Below are 17,419 nucleotides of genomic sequence, written 5' to 3' on the forward strand. Positions count from 1 at the left end.
AAATCTCAGGTAAGTTGAAAGATAAAACATCTTACTTTGTAATTGAGCCTCAACCTTCTTTTCCTCTGGTATCCCTGGACCACCTGTCTGAACTGCAGAAAGCACACAGTAGACAGAATTAATGGAGGAAATCAGGTTAAATTTGTAAACATCAAAGAAAAGCATTTAGGGAATTAGACACAAATCTGACAAGACTCAGAACATAAAAACATAAATATAGGTTGTGAATAATACATCACCTGTACTTACAGAGGTGACGACATAGTATTCAGGACAACGCAAAATACAGAAAATGCAAATAACTAAGGATACTATGTATTTGTATATCTTGTACAGTAATTTCCTGAAAATTAACTGCAACATCCCTGGATGAAATACCAATATTTCTCATTTCTAAAAACTAGGGAAATTTATCATAAGTAATTTTCCCATGGTTGTTTGTGAAGCTTGATACATGAGACAAAATGCATCATAAAAGAGGGCATGCTGTGGATTTTTACTCAATTAAATTTATTTTATGCTTTAATCATTAATATAAATTATAAAAACTTAAATTCAATATTTTAGTATGCATTCAGATATATTGTGTCATATTTTATTATTATTTGGTGACTATAGTTAGTTTTTTCACACACACACACACACACACACACACATACACACACGGGACGTTTCGAATTCATTTGTTACTGAGGTCAATGATCATCTTCCCCTTGACTTCAGCAGATGCAATTACAGAAAATAGGTTTAGCCCAAAAAAAACAAAACAGGTGTCTCCTGCCAAGAATTCTATAGGGGTTGTCAGACACTATATATCCATGTCAGTCTCCTTTGATCTCTTGCAAATTCTCTCTGAGTCTATTACGAATAATGGGAAAAGGATGTTCAGATAGCTCCATCTAATGAGAGTTCAGGTATGTGGCAATTTTGTTGAGGAACTAGATCACAGTTTTATGAATGACCACTCAGCTATCTTACTTGGTTTTCTGATTGTATAACAGTTACTTACTTGTCAGTTGGCCAAAAACAGGTAGACTCTCCTCTCTGTCATCATATGAAGCTATCGATACAACATACTCTACATCAGGTATAAGATCTGATAAGACAGTTTGGGTAGTGCTAGGTGAAAGAGTAAATTCTTTAGTAGGTCCATCTGCAATAAATATATAAAACACTTAATGCAGTCTTTAAATCCAATAATATTAATAAGTTTATCATAAAACAAAACGCAAGAGAGAATAATCTATCTAAAATCCAATTATGATTTTAGAATGATAGACTTTTGATTTTCATGAAGTATGAATATTGAAACATGAAACTTCAAACTAACTTGCTTCAATAGTGAACAAATTACTAACTTCCAGGAAATCTGAATCTCAAAATGCACATACAAAATGTACTATCATCTAACAAATCATGGTCCAGGTCTGATTCAATATCACTTTTACACTAATTATTTCTCAAAGTGAAATAGAATAATGACTCTTACACAGCACAATAAAATTCTTAACCTTTATGGTAAAAGCGCAGAAGAGGAGTAGAGTGATGATTCTACCCTCTGTTTGCTCCTTGGAAAGGAAAGGCATCCAAAACTTATTATTTGCAGTCCCAAAACAGTAAACGCTATAGTAAAAAAAGCTCTAACTTGGAACAATCACTGGTCCTTGTATGCCCTTTGCTTCTGCTCAGTCTTGATCACAAACTTCAGAAATATTTTAACAGTTACTCTCATACTTAAGTTAGATATAAGCAAAAATAAACCCAATGTTTCAAAAAATGTAATCTCATAACAAAATTTTACAGAACTCACCATTTGTTGGAACCACAGTTATTCTGTAACCCACTATTGGATCTGGTGGCCTTTTCCATGACATTTGAACATTATGTTCATCTATAATTGTAAAATTCAAGTCTGATGGTGGATTAACTGCAAAAGATTTATACCAGGTGGATGTTTAAAAAATTGGAAAAATAGTAAATGAATAAATAAAAGAATATTGAGCAAAGCTTACTAAAATTGTCTTTGCATAAATTTGTTTCCAACAAATATAAAGATATGTTGTTGGAAAAAGAGTAAAATAAAAGCTGACAAAATGTGACAAAACATCAAAGAGTATATGCATTACAGAAGACAGCACAGAACATATGTTTCTTGAGTTGCCAAGACATTCAAGAATGGCCAGCAAAATCAAGCACAACAGAAAACACATTTGGATACATGTACAATGAGTTCACAGATAATAACCACATATGCAAACATTTCACATAACGATTAAAGGAAATTTTTTACATGCTGGGTGCAATCCGTACAAGCATGCCAAATCACAACCTGCTTACAATATCATGAGATCATTTAGGATGTGGGAAACACAGCAGTCTTCTTAATTAGACATCAAAGAATTTATCAGCTTTTTAATATAGTCTCTGCATAGTAATATTCTCTATCAATTTCACTGAATCTAGAAACTTGGCAGAGAAAAGAAATAATTTAAAGAATATAGGAAAAGACGGGGCATTTAATGTTCAGCGAAACAATTTCTGTTGGGGTCTAGATATGAATATAGTTGCAAAATGTATATCTGTAATAATGATACACTGAGGTATCATTTTATTTCAAAATATAGAAAGCTTCACCCCTTTGTCCCTAGAAGTCACTAAAGTGACATATTATGCACATAGCAGCAAAGGATTCAGGAACTAAGGGGATAATGAATAGCATTAGTAATGATGGCAATTTGCTAAAATATTTGAGCTATTACTAAGTTCACAAAAATAAAATTCTACCTGTTTACACCAGATTTCTGTACAGTTTCAAAGGTGTAAACTATTGTTTTCATGTTCCCTTTGCAGCAGGTGTACCCATACTAATAGTGGCATTTTAACACAAAATGCCAGTATGGTTCCAAACAACACAATGGTTAATTATGAAAAGACAACATCAAGGTATATTTATGGACATTTATTTTGCAGAATTTATAGAAAACGGCAAAGAGAGCACCAGTGATCTGAACAAATGACTGCAAATAAAATTTGTAGGAGCTGATGACAGAAGTAACTGAACAGTACAGAAAGAAATAGTTTACATACGCTATTTTGCAGCATCATGCATATGTAAATGAAATGTTGATTATTATTCTTTTAGCTTCCCACAATGGACAAAAGCCTCCATGTACAAGGTTCATTACACAAAGACGTTTCATAAATATTTTATAATGATATTCTCTTAGTAAAATTGTCATGCTTATTCATGCAGTATTTTACTGACTCACTGTCAGTGCATGGTAGGTGTTTAAATAGGTCTACAAAGTAAGATTAGATCCAGCCATACTTTCCTTAACTACTTGAGAGAGGATTTTGCAGGCATTTTTAATAGACAGATCTCTGTTTCATGGAAGATCTCCATCATATGTCAGATTTCATTTCAGATTTGTATATAATTTTAAAAGCAGATAAAGAGGTAAATGCTAGAATGTTTAATTATGAAAAGTTACTGTTCAGTTGCAAAAAGTAAAATTTTTTGCTCAAAAAATCTGGCATTTTTCTCCTTTTAATTTTCTGTCATTTCAAACCATAGGATAATATGGCTTTGTAATACTGATACGATAGATAACACTAGTACTGAAGTAAATGTTATTTTTCCTGTTGTCCATACACAGGCAGTGAGATTAGACCATTAACCTGCATGCACATTTTATTCATCAGTTTATGAGTATCACAATGCTAGAGACATCAGGGTAGTTACTTAGTATCAAAATCATGCAACACATGTTAATAGGAAAATACATTTAGGTGATAAGAATATCATTATAAAATATTGTTTCAGTAGCAATGGCTCAGGACAAATTTAATGCAAAGGCAGAGACAACTGACCTGAGCATGCTTTTAAAAAAAATTCAGTACATGGAAAAAATAGCACTACCAACCTTGCAAGTAAATTGGCATGTTGCAGCAGAGACTTTAGGCTTTAACTGCTGAAGGACAGCAGCAGCCCAACTTGTTGATATCCAAATGACCGGATTCCAGATAAACTGAAAAAGCTGACTGTGAGGAAGTCTTTAACATCTTAAAGTATTTTAATCCATTTTATGAAAATTCAGATGCAGATCTTGGCAGGTAACAAGAATAGTACATCAATTCACAAGTGACGTATCCGTTCATCCAGGTCCTCACAGCACTTTAGAACAATGGCATTGCAGGGGACCTTGAAAGTCTCCTCATCCATCCCATAGTCAAGACATGATGAGCCACCCCAAGTCATTTCTGACATGTTTGCTCAGATCATTCTTAAAGATCTCCACCATTGGCAAGACTGCCAGCTTCCCACAGAAATTACTCCAAAGGCCTCACTGCTTTTATCACCATAAAGTTATTCCTGACACCTAACCCCAGTCTTCATTGCTGCACTTTAAATCCATTCATTCTCAACCTATGGCTGGTTTATCAAACTCAAGCACTGAATACTACACCCATTCAAATCGAAAAAGGAACCTTGCCTGAGTGAAAAAAAGGAGCAGTTTGGATCCAATGTCATCAAAATATCTGCCAGATGGCCTGTAAGCTTTTGATACTCAAACAATCTCCAAAACAGCCATGGACCTTCACATGGGTCAGATTTCACCCAAATGAAACCATATGTGAGGTGAAGATCAAACCATGGTCATATGCCTGAGAGCAGTAAGCTGAGCCAAAGTACAGCAAAATGTTTAGATGATAAAAATCTTATTGTGATAATAAAATAGGGCAACTGTTACTCGACCTCATTAAAATTCTTCTTCCAGAAAGGAATTCACCAGTGGAAAAATAATACATCTGCAATACTGAATCAGACCAGAGTTCTAGGAACAAAATGACCTTGGTTGTGGTAGGAGATTGCCCCATTACTGGGACAAACCTTAAAACTTCACTTTACAAAATCTGACATGCAAGCACAGCTTTACTCAAGCAAGCAGTCCTGATGTCAGACTACTTGCAGAAGTGAAGTTGCACCTAATGCTCACAGTGTAGTGACAGTGTTCATCCTGTGTCCATCAAAATCCATGCCACACCTCTCACTGACTTGAGTCATGATCATAATATGTGATGGCATTATAGTATTGCCTTAATACAGTGATCCCAGTGTTGATGCACAGAAATGCATGGCTCCCTAACAGTTTTCCAGAGTAGTAAAAAATATCCTGCTGCACAACAATAATGTTTACACTGCATTAATTTTGACCACTCTCAGAACTGTGATATGATAATTTTCTTAACTGGATAGTCTATGCTATGCACTACAAAAAAAACCAAAGCAGAACAAAAACCACAAACAAAACCCCAAACAAAAAATAAACAAACAAAAAACCAACCAGACATAACATACTTAATTCATAGCCATTTCTTGTGTTATTTACATGTGTAATAAGAGTATATTTTCTGAAACAAAAAAAATATAGAGCAAAACATCTTTTTCATGCTATGCAGGTCTTATACTAGCTTGTATTACTTTACAGGTAATACAAATCTAATATACAAAAGTCTACAGTTTTTTGCAGATAACACAGTGTGACTACTAGAGAACTCCAGTGAATATCTTAACAAAACAGAAATAAAATATAACCAGAAGCTCAAATAATTTATATCCAGAACCATACTTAAAAGTGATATATCTTGGAAGTAGCTGCCATCCACAATCCCTATGAGAAACAAAATTTGTAATTCCACTCACTGGAAAAGATGGACTATGATTAGCATATGAAATAACGTTACCCCATGTTAAAATAACATGAAATCTATACCATCTACAGAAGCTGAAGAGTAAGCCCAGCCTTACTATCACAGCGATAAGCCCTGCTGAGGCTGGAAGATGCCAAAACTCCTCATTTCGTATTTTTTCCAGAAATGGCATGGATTTGGCCCAACTAACTAGATCATGACCCCAGTCAAGCTCCTCTGAAGTCTGTGTGGCCAGTGCAACTGGGAGAAAGAATGAGCTACAGCCTAGAAATGTAGTAAAGAGCTGCTTCTCAGACTTGCTGGATATTCATCGCCAATCACAACACTGAAACATTGTCATCTGTATTGTTGCATTTTTTTATTTTGTACATGTATATGAAATTTCTTCAAAATAGATCTATAACTCATAAATGTACTTTGAAAAAAACCTCATTTAAATCTATATATCTATACATATAAAGATGTATGTAACTAAACACAACTGCATAGATATACACACTGCATGCATGAATATTTACCAGATTTCATGCATGTTTGTGCATATATATGTATGTGCATGAGTGTATACACCTACAAATGCATGTACACTGATTCTAACTAGCAGCATGAAAAACAGGGAGGTATAGTTCACCTTCATATATATAAAAATTTCAGTTTCACATATCAATCTACATGGTTCTCTCTCCTAGGAACTTAGAAATCAACAGCTAGTTTCTCAAGAGATAGAAATTAGACATCAAAAGGTAATAAAATAATGGTTCCACCAACCAGTTCTAAAGCTGGATAGGTGGTTAACTTCAAGTTTCAGCTATCCCAGATCATCTCTAAATCATTCATTCAATGAAAATTAGTGTACTCAATACAAGCTTTCTTACAAGAGAAACTGTAATCCTCTGCAACTGCTGTGCTGCAATTATTTGTCACTTACTCTACTGCATAACCTGGTAACAGATTTCTCACAGGACAAACCTTTTTATGCACTTTACAAAGGTCCCACACTTGGATCAGTGATGGTCTCCTTCCCTACCTGCAGCCTAGTCAATAGGCTTTTCCAGGTCTGAACCAGTTCCTGAAAAACTGAAAAGGCAGCACCTTTAGAGGCTCATAACTATGACTGAAATAAGAACCCCTGGTTCTTTGTGATCAAAGATGGAAAAAATACTGTGACAGAGAGAAATTTTGGCAGAGAGAATAAAAAGGCACAAAAGAACTTATAGCATAAAATATAGCATCACACACAGGAAGAGAGCAAGAGAGATCAGAAGGATTGCAAAATAAAACAATAATTTCACTGTAAGAGAAAAAATTCTGAGCTTGAAAACAGATTTGCAGCCCTAACCAGGGTAAACAATTTCCCCACTGAAATGCCATGAATTTAGACTACATGTGGGTTTTACCCTCTCTACTCCTAGTGACTGCCCAGTTGGAAAATCCTGTGCTGCTGCATCTCTGTAGAAAAGCTCTGACACCATTACTGCAGCTCTGCCTTGTCAACAGTAACAGAGCACAGCTCTCACAAAGGACTTAAGAGTAGCTGTGATGCTGATGAAGAACCAGCTTCATACTGGAAGATTCAGGAATCTATGAACAGCAGCATCAGATAAACACCAGATAGATCTACTCCCAGGAGAGACTGAAAAATGAAAGCTGAAGGAAGGTAGAAAAATAGAACTAATCTTTTCCTTCTCTCTGCTTTCACCTCACCTTCCCACCCCATATCAACAATCTTTACCACATCACATGGTCCTCTCCCTTATTCTCCTCTCACTTTTTCTTCACACCAAGTGTCTACTCACACCTGAGGGAAAGAAAATTCAAAATGCATCTCTCATGAATGCTACAGAGAGAGAGCCAAAACAAAGAGGCACAAGACTGATTGACTGATCTGGGGAGGGGAAGGGGGGATAGTTTTGCCACAAAGTGATCTGAAAATAGGAAAAAGACTAAAGGACAAATGTTCACAGGAGAAAGTCAGTTCAGCAGACAGGATTTGATTTGTAATGATACCAGAACTAAAGTGAATAAGATCCAACATGCAATCTACAAAATGATGTAGAATTGAAGAACAAGATTAAAACAGTGCAGAAGGATGACTTTTTGTATAGTGCAAACAAAAAGCACTGCAAAAAGCTCTACAAAAGCAGTTCCTACCACAGCAAGTCCTAAAGTACTTCTAGTTTTGACCTTCCATTTTCAGCACCACAATTTTTTCACCACACATTTTTCTGCTCTTACTTCAAAACTCTGAAACTAGAAGAATTCCCTCATAGAAATGTGATCACTGTAAACTAGGTATTTTATTTAAGAAACATTTCTGTTTATGTAAGTCCTGGCCAGGACTGCTCTACAACTCTCAAGATCAGGCTTTGTCCACTCTTTTGCTTAGCAACAGTGCATCCTCCACACGGGATCTAAACAAGCTAGGCCAGCTTGTCTGGCAGTGTGTCCAGTTTTACTGTTATAAAATAACTGTGTGCTGCTCCAAATACATTTTTGTAGCTTTTTTTAACAGTATTGAAGCTATGACTGGTTTAGTCTACACTACAGCTAAATAAAACACCTTCACTTACTTTCAGAAATAGCACACTCCCTACGTGTAATCAGTACGGCAGGACAACAGCAACAGTACTCCAGCTCCAACCAAGCTCCCTCCTAAGATGGGGAAGAACACACAAACCATTACACTCCTTTCATCAAAACTGTACTCTTTCTCTGCTTTCTCTGGCACGGTGGTCCTGCATTTCAAACGCAACTCTGAAATGACTTGAAATGACCTTTTTCGGTTCCTTAGCCAACAACAACGCAGCACAAGAGGAAGGCAGTGGGCTGATTCTCTCCTAGGGTGACCAGATGTTGCACTACTGACAGAAATGCCATCTTTTTCCAGAAAGCCAGGGTACTTCCCATCTGTGTGCCCCAAGCAAGCACTGCTGCTGGGGCAGCAAACACTGCCAAGGCATGTCTGGCACCCCATGCTTTTAGTAACCATCAGCCAAGGAGACCAGGTCCAGACACAGGAGCTTGTGGCAGGCAGGCCATGATCAGGGAATTTGTTTCAATTCAAGACAGAAGGAGAAGGAAGGGAGAAAAGAACGAATTATCAGATGCTGGTTTCTGCTTTTTTTCCAGTAAATCCCAGGAAGTTCACACCCAGTGGTTTGGTTCACCCTATGATGGAGTCAGGTCCCAGAGGTCAGATCAAGTCATTTCAGTGCAGGACATTCGGCATCTCTGTTGCCCCTGGCAGCCACCACTGGCAGAAATGCCAGGACTATGACCAAAGCCAAGCAGTTCACACTGAGGGTGCAGGGGAGGTTGTTCTCACAGTTGCTGCGGAGCAAATGTGCCAGGGCCACGCCATTTCGAGCCACGCCACAGCAAGTGCGGTGGCCAAGACAGGTCTCCCCAGGTCTTCATCCCTTCAGCTGAAGGCAGGACACTTCCAGGGCCAACAGGGGCCTCAGCCTCCAGAGAGACTGGGCCAGGGCCAGAGGAGGAGGAGGAAAGCCTCTTTGCAGGTGATAAGGCCTTATGCATGCCAGAGCCTTGGAGCCCCGGCTGCCCTACAAAGGTCTGGCCCAGCCTTCCCTTCAGAAGTACCCAGGACACATGACATGGCAATGGCAGCATCTCCCCAGGCACGTTCCCCAGGTCAGACCCTCCACAGAGGTCGAAGTGTCACTGAGGGAAGGTCCGGCCACCCCAAGGCTCAGCCGGGGGTCGCCCCGCTGAGCAGGGGAGGCCGATGTACCAGCAGGCCGGCGGGGCAGAGGCGAGGGGTCCGGCTGGACAAAACACACAGGCGCAGAGAGCCATACTCTGTTGGAGCATTTTATTTCAAAGCTGTGGGTTGTTGGGTGGTGGGTTTTCCGTTTCCTCTCTCAATATTACTACACAAGCCCAGAGACCAGCCGTTCTTGGTCCGTCAGGGGGGCAGCGCCACAGCCCCAGCCGTGCTGGGCTGCCCGCCGGCAGCAGCAGTGGCAGTGGGCTCCTCGGGGCGCTGCGCCCAGCGGCCACATCGGCTGGCCTGTGTCCTGTCAGTGGGGTGGTGTGGACAGCACACCAGAGAGACAGAGAGAGGGAGTTACAGTCCAGCTGACTAGCTGGGAGAAACAGAGCACAGAAGGAGCTGGGCAAGGAAGGAGAGGCGTTTCTATGAAGGAGAGAAAAAGTAAAGTAGTTACACTCAAAAGTGGAGAGGGAGAGAGCCGGTAGCTCAAGGCTGGTTGGGAGGTTTGCTGGTCAGCAGGGCACCGGGGAAAGGGGGCAGGGAGGGGAAGGTTACCTTCAGCCTCGATGGAGGAGAGGAGGGCTGCTGCACACAGAGCAGCGACTGCGGAGCACAGTGCTGTCTTCATTTCTGCTCTTTCAGATCACAACAACATGAATGAATCTGCAGTGATGGAGAAGGGGGGAAGGGGGAGAAAGGAGAAGGAAATGATACGTGTGGATTAAAGGACTGCGTGGGTGTATTCATGAAACATAAAAACCACGAACCACGGATTTCACTTTGTTCCCTTATCCCCAGCCCCCACCCACGGGACCAGGTTGAAAACTCTAGACTTGAAAGCTGTCCAAGACGACAAAAGAACTGTATGACTAACTGGAGAGTCTCATCTTGCAATAATGTGCCTCTTGTTGCTGAAGTCTTTCCAACCACAGTAAGTACTTGAAGCTTTAACCTAGTTAGGGTTAATTTGATCAGGGAAGCGCAGTGAAGACCTGTGCCTCCGCACAGACGGGAGCCAAAAGGGAGCTCCATGACTTCATCGCTGAATGTGATGATAGCTAATTCAGTGGTCATTCCTGCCTTGGATCAACTAAATGTCTCTTTCAGCTGGGGATTTTATTCGGCTCCTTTTTCATAACTGTTGAACCACTTAGTTAGCTTTGTTTTAGTGGTCTCAAGGCAGTTTGGAAACTGTAATAAAATTTTTTTTGAGGGGTTCTGCCTACAAATGTACTATTCTTCATTTCTTGAAGGTCCGAAATAGGTTATACAGAAGTGTGTGTGACACACAACTGAAATCCGACACGTCTGTCTAGCCATGATGTTTCAACATCTGATAATTCATTTACATGTCCTTAGAGAAAACAGATTTAAAATATACTATTAAAAGCTGACAGACAAAAGAGTCTCACAATCGCTGTAGGTTGTCTGGCAAAAAAAGGTGGGATTAGGCCAAGTTAGCGGTTCTTAATTGCAAGCAGCTTCATAACTATATGCTCTGTGCCATGTAAAATTACTCCCAATTACTCCAGCCAAACTTCCAAATTATTTCCTTGTCTAAGTAAAGGCTAATATGAACAGTTCACATCGCTTACAAATATAAGTGTTTCTAAAGTTTGGGATTTTCTATCTTGGGAAGTAGGAGAGGGGCAATTTGTCTGAATAAAGTCATAAATGCATCATATATCATAATTAGGCTGGAGGAAAGAGAATTCCAAAAGCAATTAGGCAACAGATTTTCTCGGGAAGATGCCAAGAGCAAAACAAAAGAAAAATACATAAATCATTCATCCACAGAAACAACTGAAAGGGAAAATAATATTCTTTTACCATCTAGACAACTACCCAGCAAGGCACACTTATTGGGTGGACGCTGTGGAAATCCAGGAATTTCCTAGTTACTGACACTGAGCTTAACAGGCTTCTTTTGAGCAGCTGTATATACTTGCCTTAGCCAAATGCCTTTACTGCACATGAAAATATCAAGAGCTCGAAGAAAACCTAAGCAATGGTTTCAGTCCAATGGCAGTTCCAGAGGGTAAACAGAAGAGTAATATTACCATAATGATTCCCTAACACAGGAAAGGCGAGCGTTAGTATTAAATTGCCCTGAAAGCTCCAAAATCATATCACAGCTCTGCATGGAAAACGGCTGTCCCTGGGAAGATATACAGCACTGTGCAGTGAGTTTAATGATCGCCTGAACTTCACGCAAAAGGACGTTTTGTCCTGGAAATCTTGTGCAGGCTTTGAGTGCCATCTCTTGATCCTTCTGAAGAGCAACAGAAATTAATCATCTCACAAAGGCATCTAGGAGTTCACTACTGTTGCAGGTCTACCGTTTTTGTTTCATGAAATACATCATCTCAGCCAAAGCATTCATTTGTCCACCCAGGAACACTCTGTTTCCTTCTTGCAAATTTAGGAATGTGAAACAAAGCCTGGAGGTGGCAGAGGAAAGGTCCTCTCACTGGCTCAGTTGTGACACAACAGACTTTGTGTCAGAACTAAAGGTTTTCTCATTGACCTTTAGAGACCGTTTAAAAAAAAAAAAAAAAAAAGAACAAAAAAACAGCCTTTCACAGTGCCAGTCCAATCTCACACTAACTCAACCTATGAAAGCTTAGCCAAAGCTCTCCCAGACAGAGTGCAGGACATTTACCACTTTAAAGAAGAAAAAAGTAACATAAACCAAAAAAAAAAAAAAACCGCAAGAAAAACCCACTACCTATCAAAGGCATAAAAAACTGGAAGCAAGAGAAAGCATCACCGGCAGCTGTACACACAGGGGAGGGAAGCGAGAACTCCTGCCAAAGCCGCAGCGGTAGCATTGCCTGCAGGCGCGCTGGGCGCTGACAGCGGGCTCCGCCTGGAGCCTCCGGCCGCCGGGAGCCTCCGTCTGCGGAACACCGCCGCCTCCCTATGTATTTCTGCCCAGGCGCCCGGCACCCCGCCGGGCTCCCCCGTGCCCTCCCCGGGGCTGACAGCCAGCAGCGCCGGGGCGCTCTGCTCTTCACCTCTCCTCCGCCCGGCCGCACGCCTGCAGCCGGCTCTGACATGCCCAAAGCGCACATAACACGCTCCTTCCCAATCCCGTGCCAGCCTCCAGCCCGGCGCTGCTAATCCCAGCCTAAGGTGCATCAGAGGGGGCTGCATGCGTGCTGCGTGCGGACAGGGCGGGCCGCGGGGGTCGACGGCGGGGAGGGCAGGGGACCCCCGCTCCTGCGCGGGCACACACAGACCTGCCGGGGTGGCCACGGGGTGCGGGATCGGTGACAGGACAGCTCCTCCGGCGATGACTCCGGCGGTGCCCGCAGCGGCAGCAGCCGGAGCAGTCGGACCTGGGTAAAGGGAGGAGGATAAAGATGAAGCTCCGGGGGCACCTTGTGGAGGGAGCAGCAAGTAGCAGCAACGGCGAACGAGGAGCAGCAGCGGCGGCAATAGCTGAGCGCAGAGGAGGCGCCTCGATTACTGTAGCTCCCGATGCGAGGGGTCTGTTTGGGAAGACTTGCCTTCTCCAAGTGGGAAGAGCCTCTTCTCAATCTGCTACTTAATAGAGGGCTGTTCCCAACTCTCAATTTACCCTCGTAAGCGGTTACGAAACTGTAGGGAAGGTGGACTGCTGCCACCGGGTGATATATGCGCTGCTCTGCTCCAGCAAGGAAGGGGATCCACTTCTGGAAACTGGCGCATACCTCCGCGCATTCCTGCGGCATGAGACGGGCGGCCGCCGCGGCAGCGTGCCCGGAGGCAGGGGCCCGGCCCGTCGCCCCCTCCCTCCCCTAGGCTTCCCAAAAGGGGGAGACACGGGAGAGCAGTGTAAGAACTGGGTCTCCGGGCACGGCTTCGAGGGACGGTGCCGCGGAGGGTGTCCCCGCGCAGTGGGTTCCGCGCAGACCCCGTCGCCCCTGCGGAGGGCCCGCTCGCCCTGCCGACCTGGCTGGTCTCCAGGACAATCTTGCAGAAAAGCGCGGGTACTCCCAGTGCCGCAGCCGGGAGCCTCGGGGGCAAAGGGGATTTAGTCATTTTGGCACAGTTCAGGTGTGTCTGGCCTCCACCCTAGGCAGCCGACATATATAAAACACACACTCCCCCCGACACCCCTCCTCCACATGGGTGTTTTGGGTCGAGCACAAAGCGCCGCCGGAGCCGGGAGCAGCTGCGGCGGACCGAGCACGGCTCCCCGGGCACAGGGACGGGGTGCACGGCCCCTCCGTCAGATCCTGTGGAAAACCCGCGCCCGTAGGCCCTGTCTGAAATTCTGTGCCTTCCAAAGGAACTGCACCTTCCAGTATGGGGCCAAGCCCGTTGGTGGACAGGGTCCGCGAGGGTCTCCCGTCTCTCGTTCCCAGGAGCCTGCCCGTGGCACCCGGCGCGTCCTGGCCTCTGCAGCGTGCCGTGGCAGAGGGTGACACGGCGAGATACCCTGTCCCTTCCCTGTCCAAGAGGACAGGTCGTCCAGCGGGGCTCAGCCAGGGCTTCCCCGGGGCCCGCCGTCAGCAGCGCGTCTGCTCCCACATTAGCGGAGAAGGGCATCCCCGGTAACGCTGTCGAAGAGGTTCGTCTGGGACCCTTTCGGGCTAAAATACGGGATGCCACCGTCCCCGAGGAGCAGGTCCGCAACTCGGGACGCGGAACAGAGCTGGGCGAGGAGCGGGAGCAAACAGGGAGGGAGAGACCCGCGGCCGTCCGAGAGGCGCAGCCCCGCTCCCCCCGCTGCCCCAGCGCCGCCGCTCGGCGCGTCCGCGGTGCGGGAGCGCCCCCCGGTGGCGGCGGCGCGCGGGAGTGGCGGCCGACACACCGACCGTCCGTCCGTCCGTCCGTCCGTCTGTCCTCTGGGCCCTCGGGGCCACCGCCAAGGGGACAAGATGGAAACCAGAGCCAGGAAGGGTGGCGAGAGGGAGAGAGGGAGCCGAGCCTCAGCGTGGAGCTGAGGACCCCGGCTCGGAGTGGTCGGTCAGTCTCCGGGGCTATGCTGGGTCCCTGTCGGCTCCGTGCACGACGTGACTGGCAGAGCCATCAGGAGAGGTTCCAGCCGGGATGGAAGTGACCGATAGCAGAGATTAATATTTTAGCAGGGGACGGCTCCTTTTTCCGCGGGACTGGGAGATCAAGGAGCAGGCAGGAGGACGTGTGTGTCCTGAGTTTCATTTCTGTAACAGACCTGTCATCTCCATGGGAACCCAAACGCTGAAAAGAAAGTGATAACCAGAAGACATGCACTGACCTTTCCAGACACTTTGGAAGTGAGTCAGCTCCTCTTTGGGACACAGCACAGTTTCAGCTGTCTGGTATTGATAGAATGCGCTTTCCAAAAGCAACATCTCCTCTGCTGATAAACTTTAAAATACTCTTGACCTATTAATCCCACTTGCCCAGTTGTTGAGTTGGATTTTCTCTTTTGGCATTTTGGCATGGGGAATTGAGTTTCTTCCTATCCAGATCTGATATGTAATAGCAATATTTCTAAGAAATAATAAGTTAAGTTTTAAAAATTTTAATTTCCTGAATGAACTTACCAAGAACACCAATATAAATGAGGTGTCAACAATAGTTTCAGAAGAAGGAGGATCAGGGATTACGATGAAATATCCTTCCATAGGAAGTGGATTAAGGCAAATGAAGTATTTTTATCACTTGTGCACTGCAACAGTATTTTTTTACAATTCACTGTGGATTTTTTCCATCATAGGATAGCCAAGATTTTATGTTAATAGTTAAAATTGCTTAATGCAAATAATGAAGATGGAAGAAAATATGCATTATTCTATTAAACTTAAATCACTCAGACCAATTATTTAAAAATGTTTAAATAATTTGGTGTAAAGCTATGAATGAATTCATATGAGTGGAGACTTTGAAACTAATGGGCCTCTCAGAGTTGCAAGAATCTCACAGACTCTCCCTCATAGACCCTCAGATGCTGCTGAGGGTACAACTTCCTTTTCCTCTCAGCTGACCAGCTTTGCTTAATTTCTTGGCCTGAAATAAGATTCAGAGCTGGCAAAAGCAAACAAATGATTCTTGGGGCAACAGGATTTTGTTCTTATCTTTAACTCTTTGTTCTAACCATTCTAATCATGCTTCTCCTAAGATCATTTACATGTAAAATACACTAACAAATTGCTTTTAGAATGTGTGCTCCCATACATCACAGTAATTAAATGGGTTGTTTTTAATCAGCTCTGTTGCTATGTACGTTCATAGTCTGAGTACATAATATGTGATGCAGAAGGCATTTCTGAAATGCATAAACATTTACTAACACTCTCCTGACTGCTTGTTTCTCAGACAAGTGTTAAACACATTAAGACCCTTGCACTCCAGCTCTGTATTTTCTTTGCTATCTAAGCCGAATACACTGAAACAGTGACAAATTTAAATACAAAAATTGACATTTAAATTCATATTTATGCTTTTAATAATATTGCCCATTTCTGGTGTAGATATGTAATATTGCAGGTAACCAGGAATTTCTTAGAAATTTTTAACTGGTTTTGGGTCTAGAGTAATTCAAGCAACTTTGTTCTTCTGGCACCTGTTTGTTTTTTTTTTGTTACCTCAGACTGCATTGCCAGGGCAGAATAAAACAGTACATTCTACATTTCAGCACTGTAAACCTTGAATATTGTTTCCATGTGGATACCACACTAGATTTGGCCTCTGTGTCTTCTTGAAAGTTAGTTGCATCTGCTTTACATATGGATATGGTAAATGCATTATTCATATGAATATATGCACTTGAGTATATGTTTTCACAGAGGAAGAATAAAAAAAAAGCTTCAGCTCTTTGAACGTTAAACAATTTATAGATTAAGCATTAACTATTGTACAGGCAAAACTGTGCTGCTGCCAGTGACTTGCCTACATCTACTGGGGAAGTACTTTGCTGGTTGGTGTATCACTGCATCTCTCTCTACAGTACATCTAGATTAAACATTGTCTTAGTACAGTCACTTAAGAGGCCCATTAATTCCTTACTGCACAGTGCACAGCCTTTCCACTGTATTTTTTATTCCCTATTAAGTCAGTCATAGAACTAATATTTCATGGTATTATATCTGCACCTATAAAACTCAGAAGGACAAAATAGAGCAAACTGCTTCTTCCAGGCTCTGCCTTCTCTGAGAGATTTCCAGTCTATGGAATGAGAAGAACTCAGTCGGGTGTTTATTTATTTAGATAATTTCATTTCAGAGCTGGTATTTAGAGATCAGTACTAGTCTGACCTCTTATAATGAGAACTGGCTTCTTGTATTAGCAGAGTTCAGAAAGGACTGTTTCTACCTGAAATCTACTCATTTAGTGGAACAACTGTGGAAGCAGCATCCCTGGAGAGTGTGACAGCCACAAAATAATTATCTCCCTCACCAGGTATGTTTTCCTTAGCAACTGTTTATTTCTCTAATTTGTCTAACTGATTTTCCCCATCATGTAATACTCTGAAAGTAGAAAATTATTGTGGTTCCAGATAAGTAGAACTGGAAAAGTAAATAAATCATTCAAAAACAGAGGTATAAATAGAAAGGAGCTGGTCTTTTAATGCAATTTGGGAGTCTTAAAAAAGCCAGTTAATTTGTAGGCAGTAATTATAAAAAACTGTAGATCTTTAGTTCTAAAATTGGAAAAAATAGATGCAACCATCTTACAGTCCCTTCCATATATATACACAAGCACACTTTATATTAAAACGTTCCTAAGTAAAGATGCTTTCTTTCAAAGAAGCTGGTTCATTATTTCATGACAGAGTGCTGATCTATTCAGGAAGCATTCTGTAATAAAGCCAATACAAATCTTGCTCGAGTAAAGAGAGCAAGAAAATAAGTCACTGAGGACAGTGACTCTCTATATTTTTCAGGTGTCACACTATCTTTTAACATGACCATTCCTGTCACAGCAATGGACTAGCCACAAAGAATTGTGAATGCAAATCTAAGCATTCCTCTTCTTCACGTAGCTGAGGGGTCCCCAGTG

At 42.5% G+C, this 17,419-nt stretch overlaps 1 protein-coding gene and 1 long non-coding RNA gene across 4 annotated transcripts in view; one reads left to right on the plus strand and one right to left on the minus strand.

Moving 5' to 3' along the window:
• The window catches only part of COL12A1 (collagen type XII alpha 1 chain), a 104,846-nt gene extending 91,094 nt beyond the window's left edge, over positions 1-13,752 (minus strand). The window contains exons 1-6 of one of the 3 annotated variants that reach the window (XM_051778002.1): positions 13,731-13,752; positions 12,688-12,786; positions 10,001-10,108; positions 1,811-1,927; positions 1,010-1,153; positions 36-92 (exon numbers count right to left, since the gene is read on the minus strand). In XM_051778002.1, coding sequence (XP_051633962.1) covers positions 36-92; positions 1,010-1,153; positions 1,811-1,927; positions 10,001-10,073 — 391 coding nt within the window. In that variant the 5' untranslated portion in view covers positions 10,074-10,108; positions 12,688-12,786; positions 13,731-13,752. Of the gene's footprint in view, positions 1-35; positions 93-1,009; positions 1,154-1,810; positions 1,928-8,282; positions 8,356-10,000; positions 10,109-12,687; positions 13,190-13,730 lie in introns of those variants that run through there. The other 2 variants (XM_051778001.1, XM_051778003.1) reach the window with 2 other exon arrangements.
• LOC127466798 (uncharacterized) lies at positions 9,268-17,087 on the plus strand. Its single transcript, XR_007902862.1, has 3 exons — positions 9,268-9,363; positions 10,244-10,376; positions 16,710-17,087. It is a non-coding gene; the product is annotated as an uncharacterized LOC127466798 (long non-coding RNA).
• Positions 17,088-17,419: the final 332 nt, after the last annotated feature.

Source organism: Manacus candei, unplaced genomic scaffold, assembly GCF_025592945.1.
Source record: "Manacus candei isolate 608988 ecotype Guabito, Panama unplaced genomic scaffold, ASM2559294v1 h1tg000011l, whole genome shotgun sequence".
NCBI classification, from domain to species: Eukaryota; Metazoa; Chordata; class Aves; order Passeriformes; family Pipridae; genus Manacus; species Manacus candei.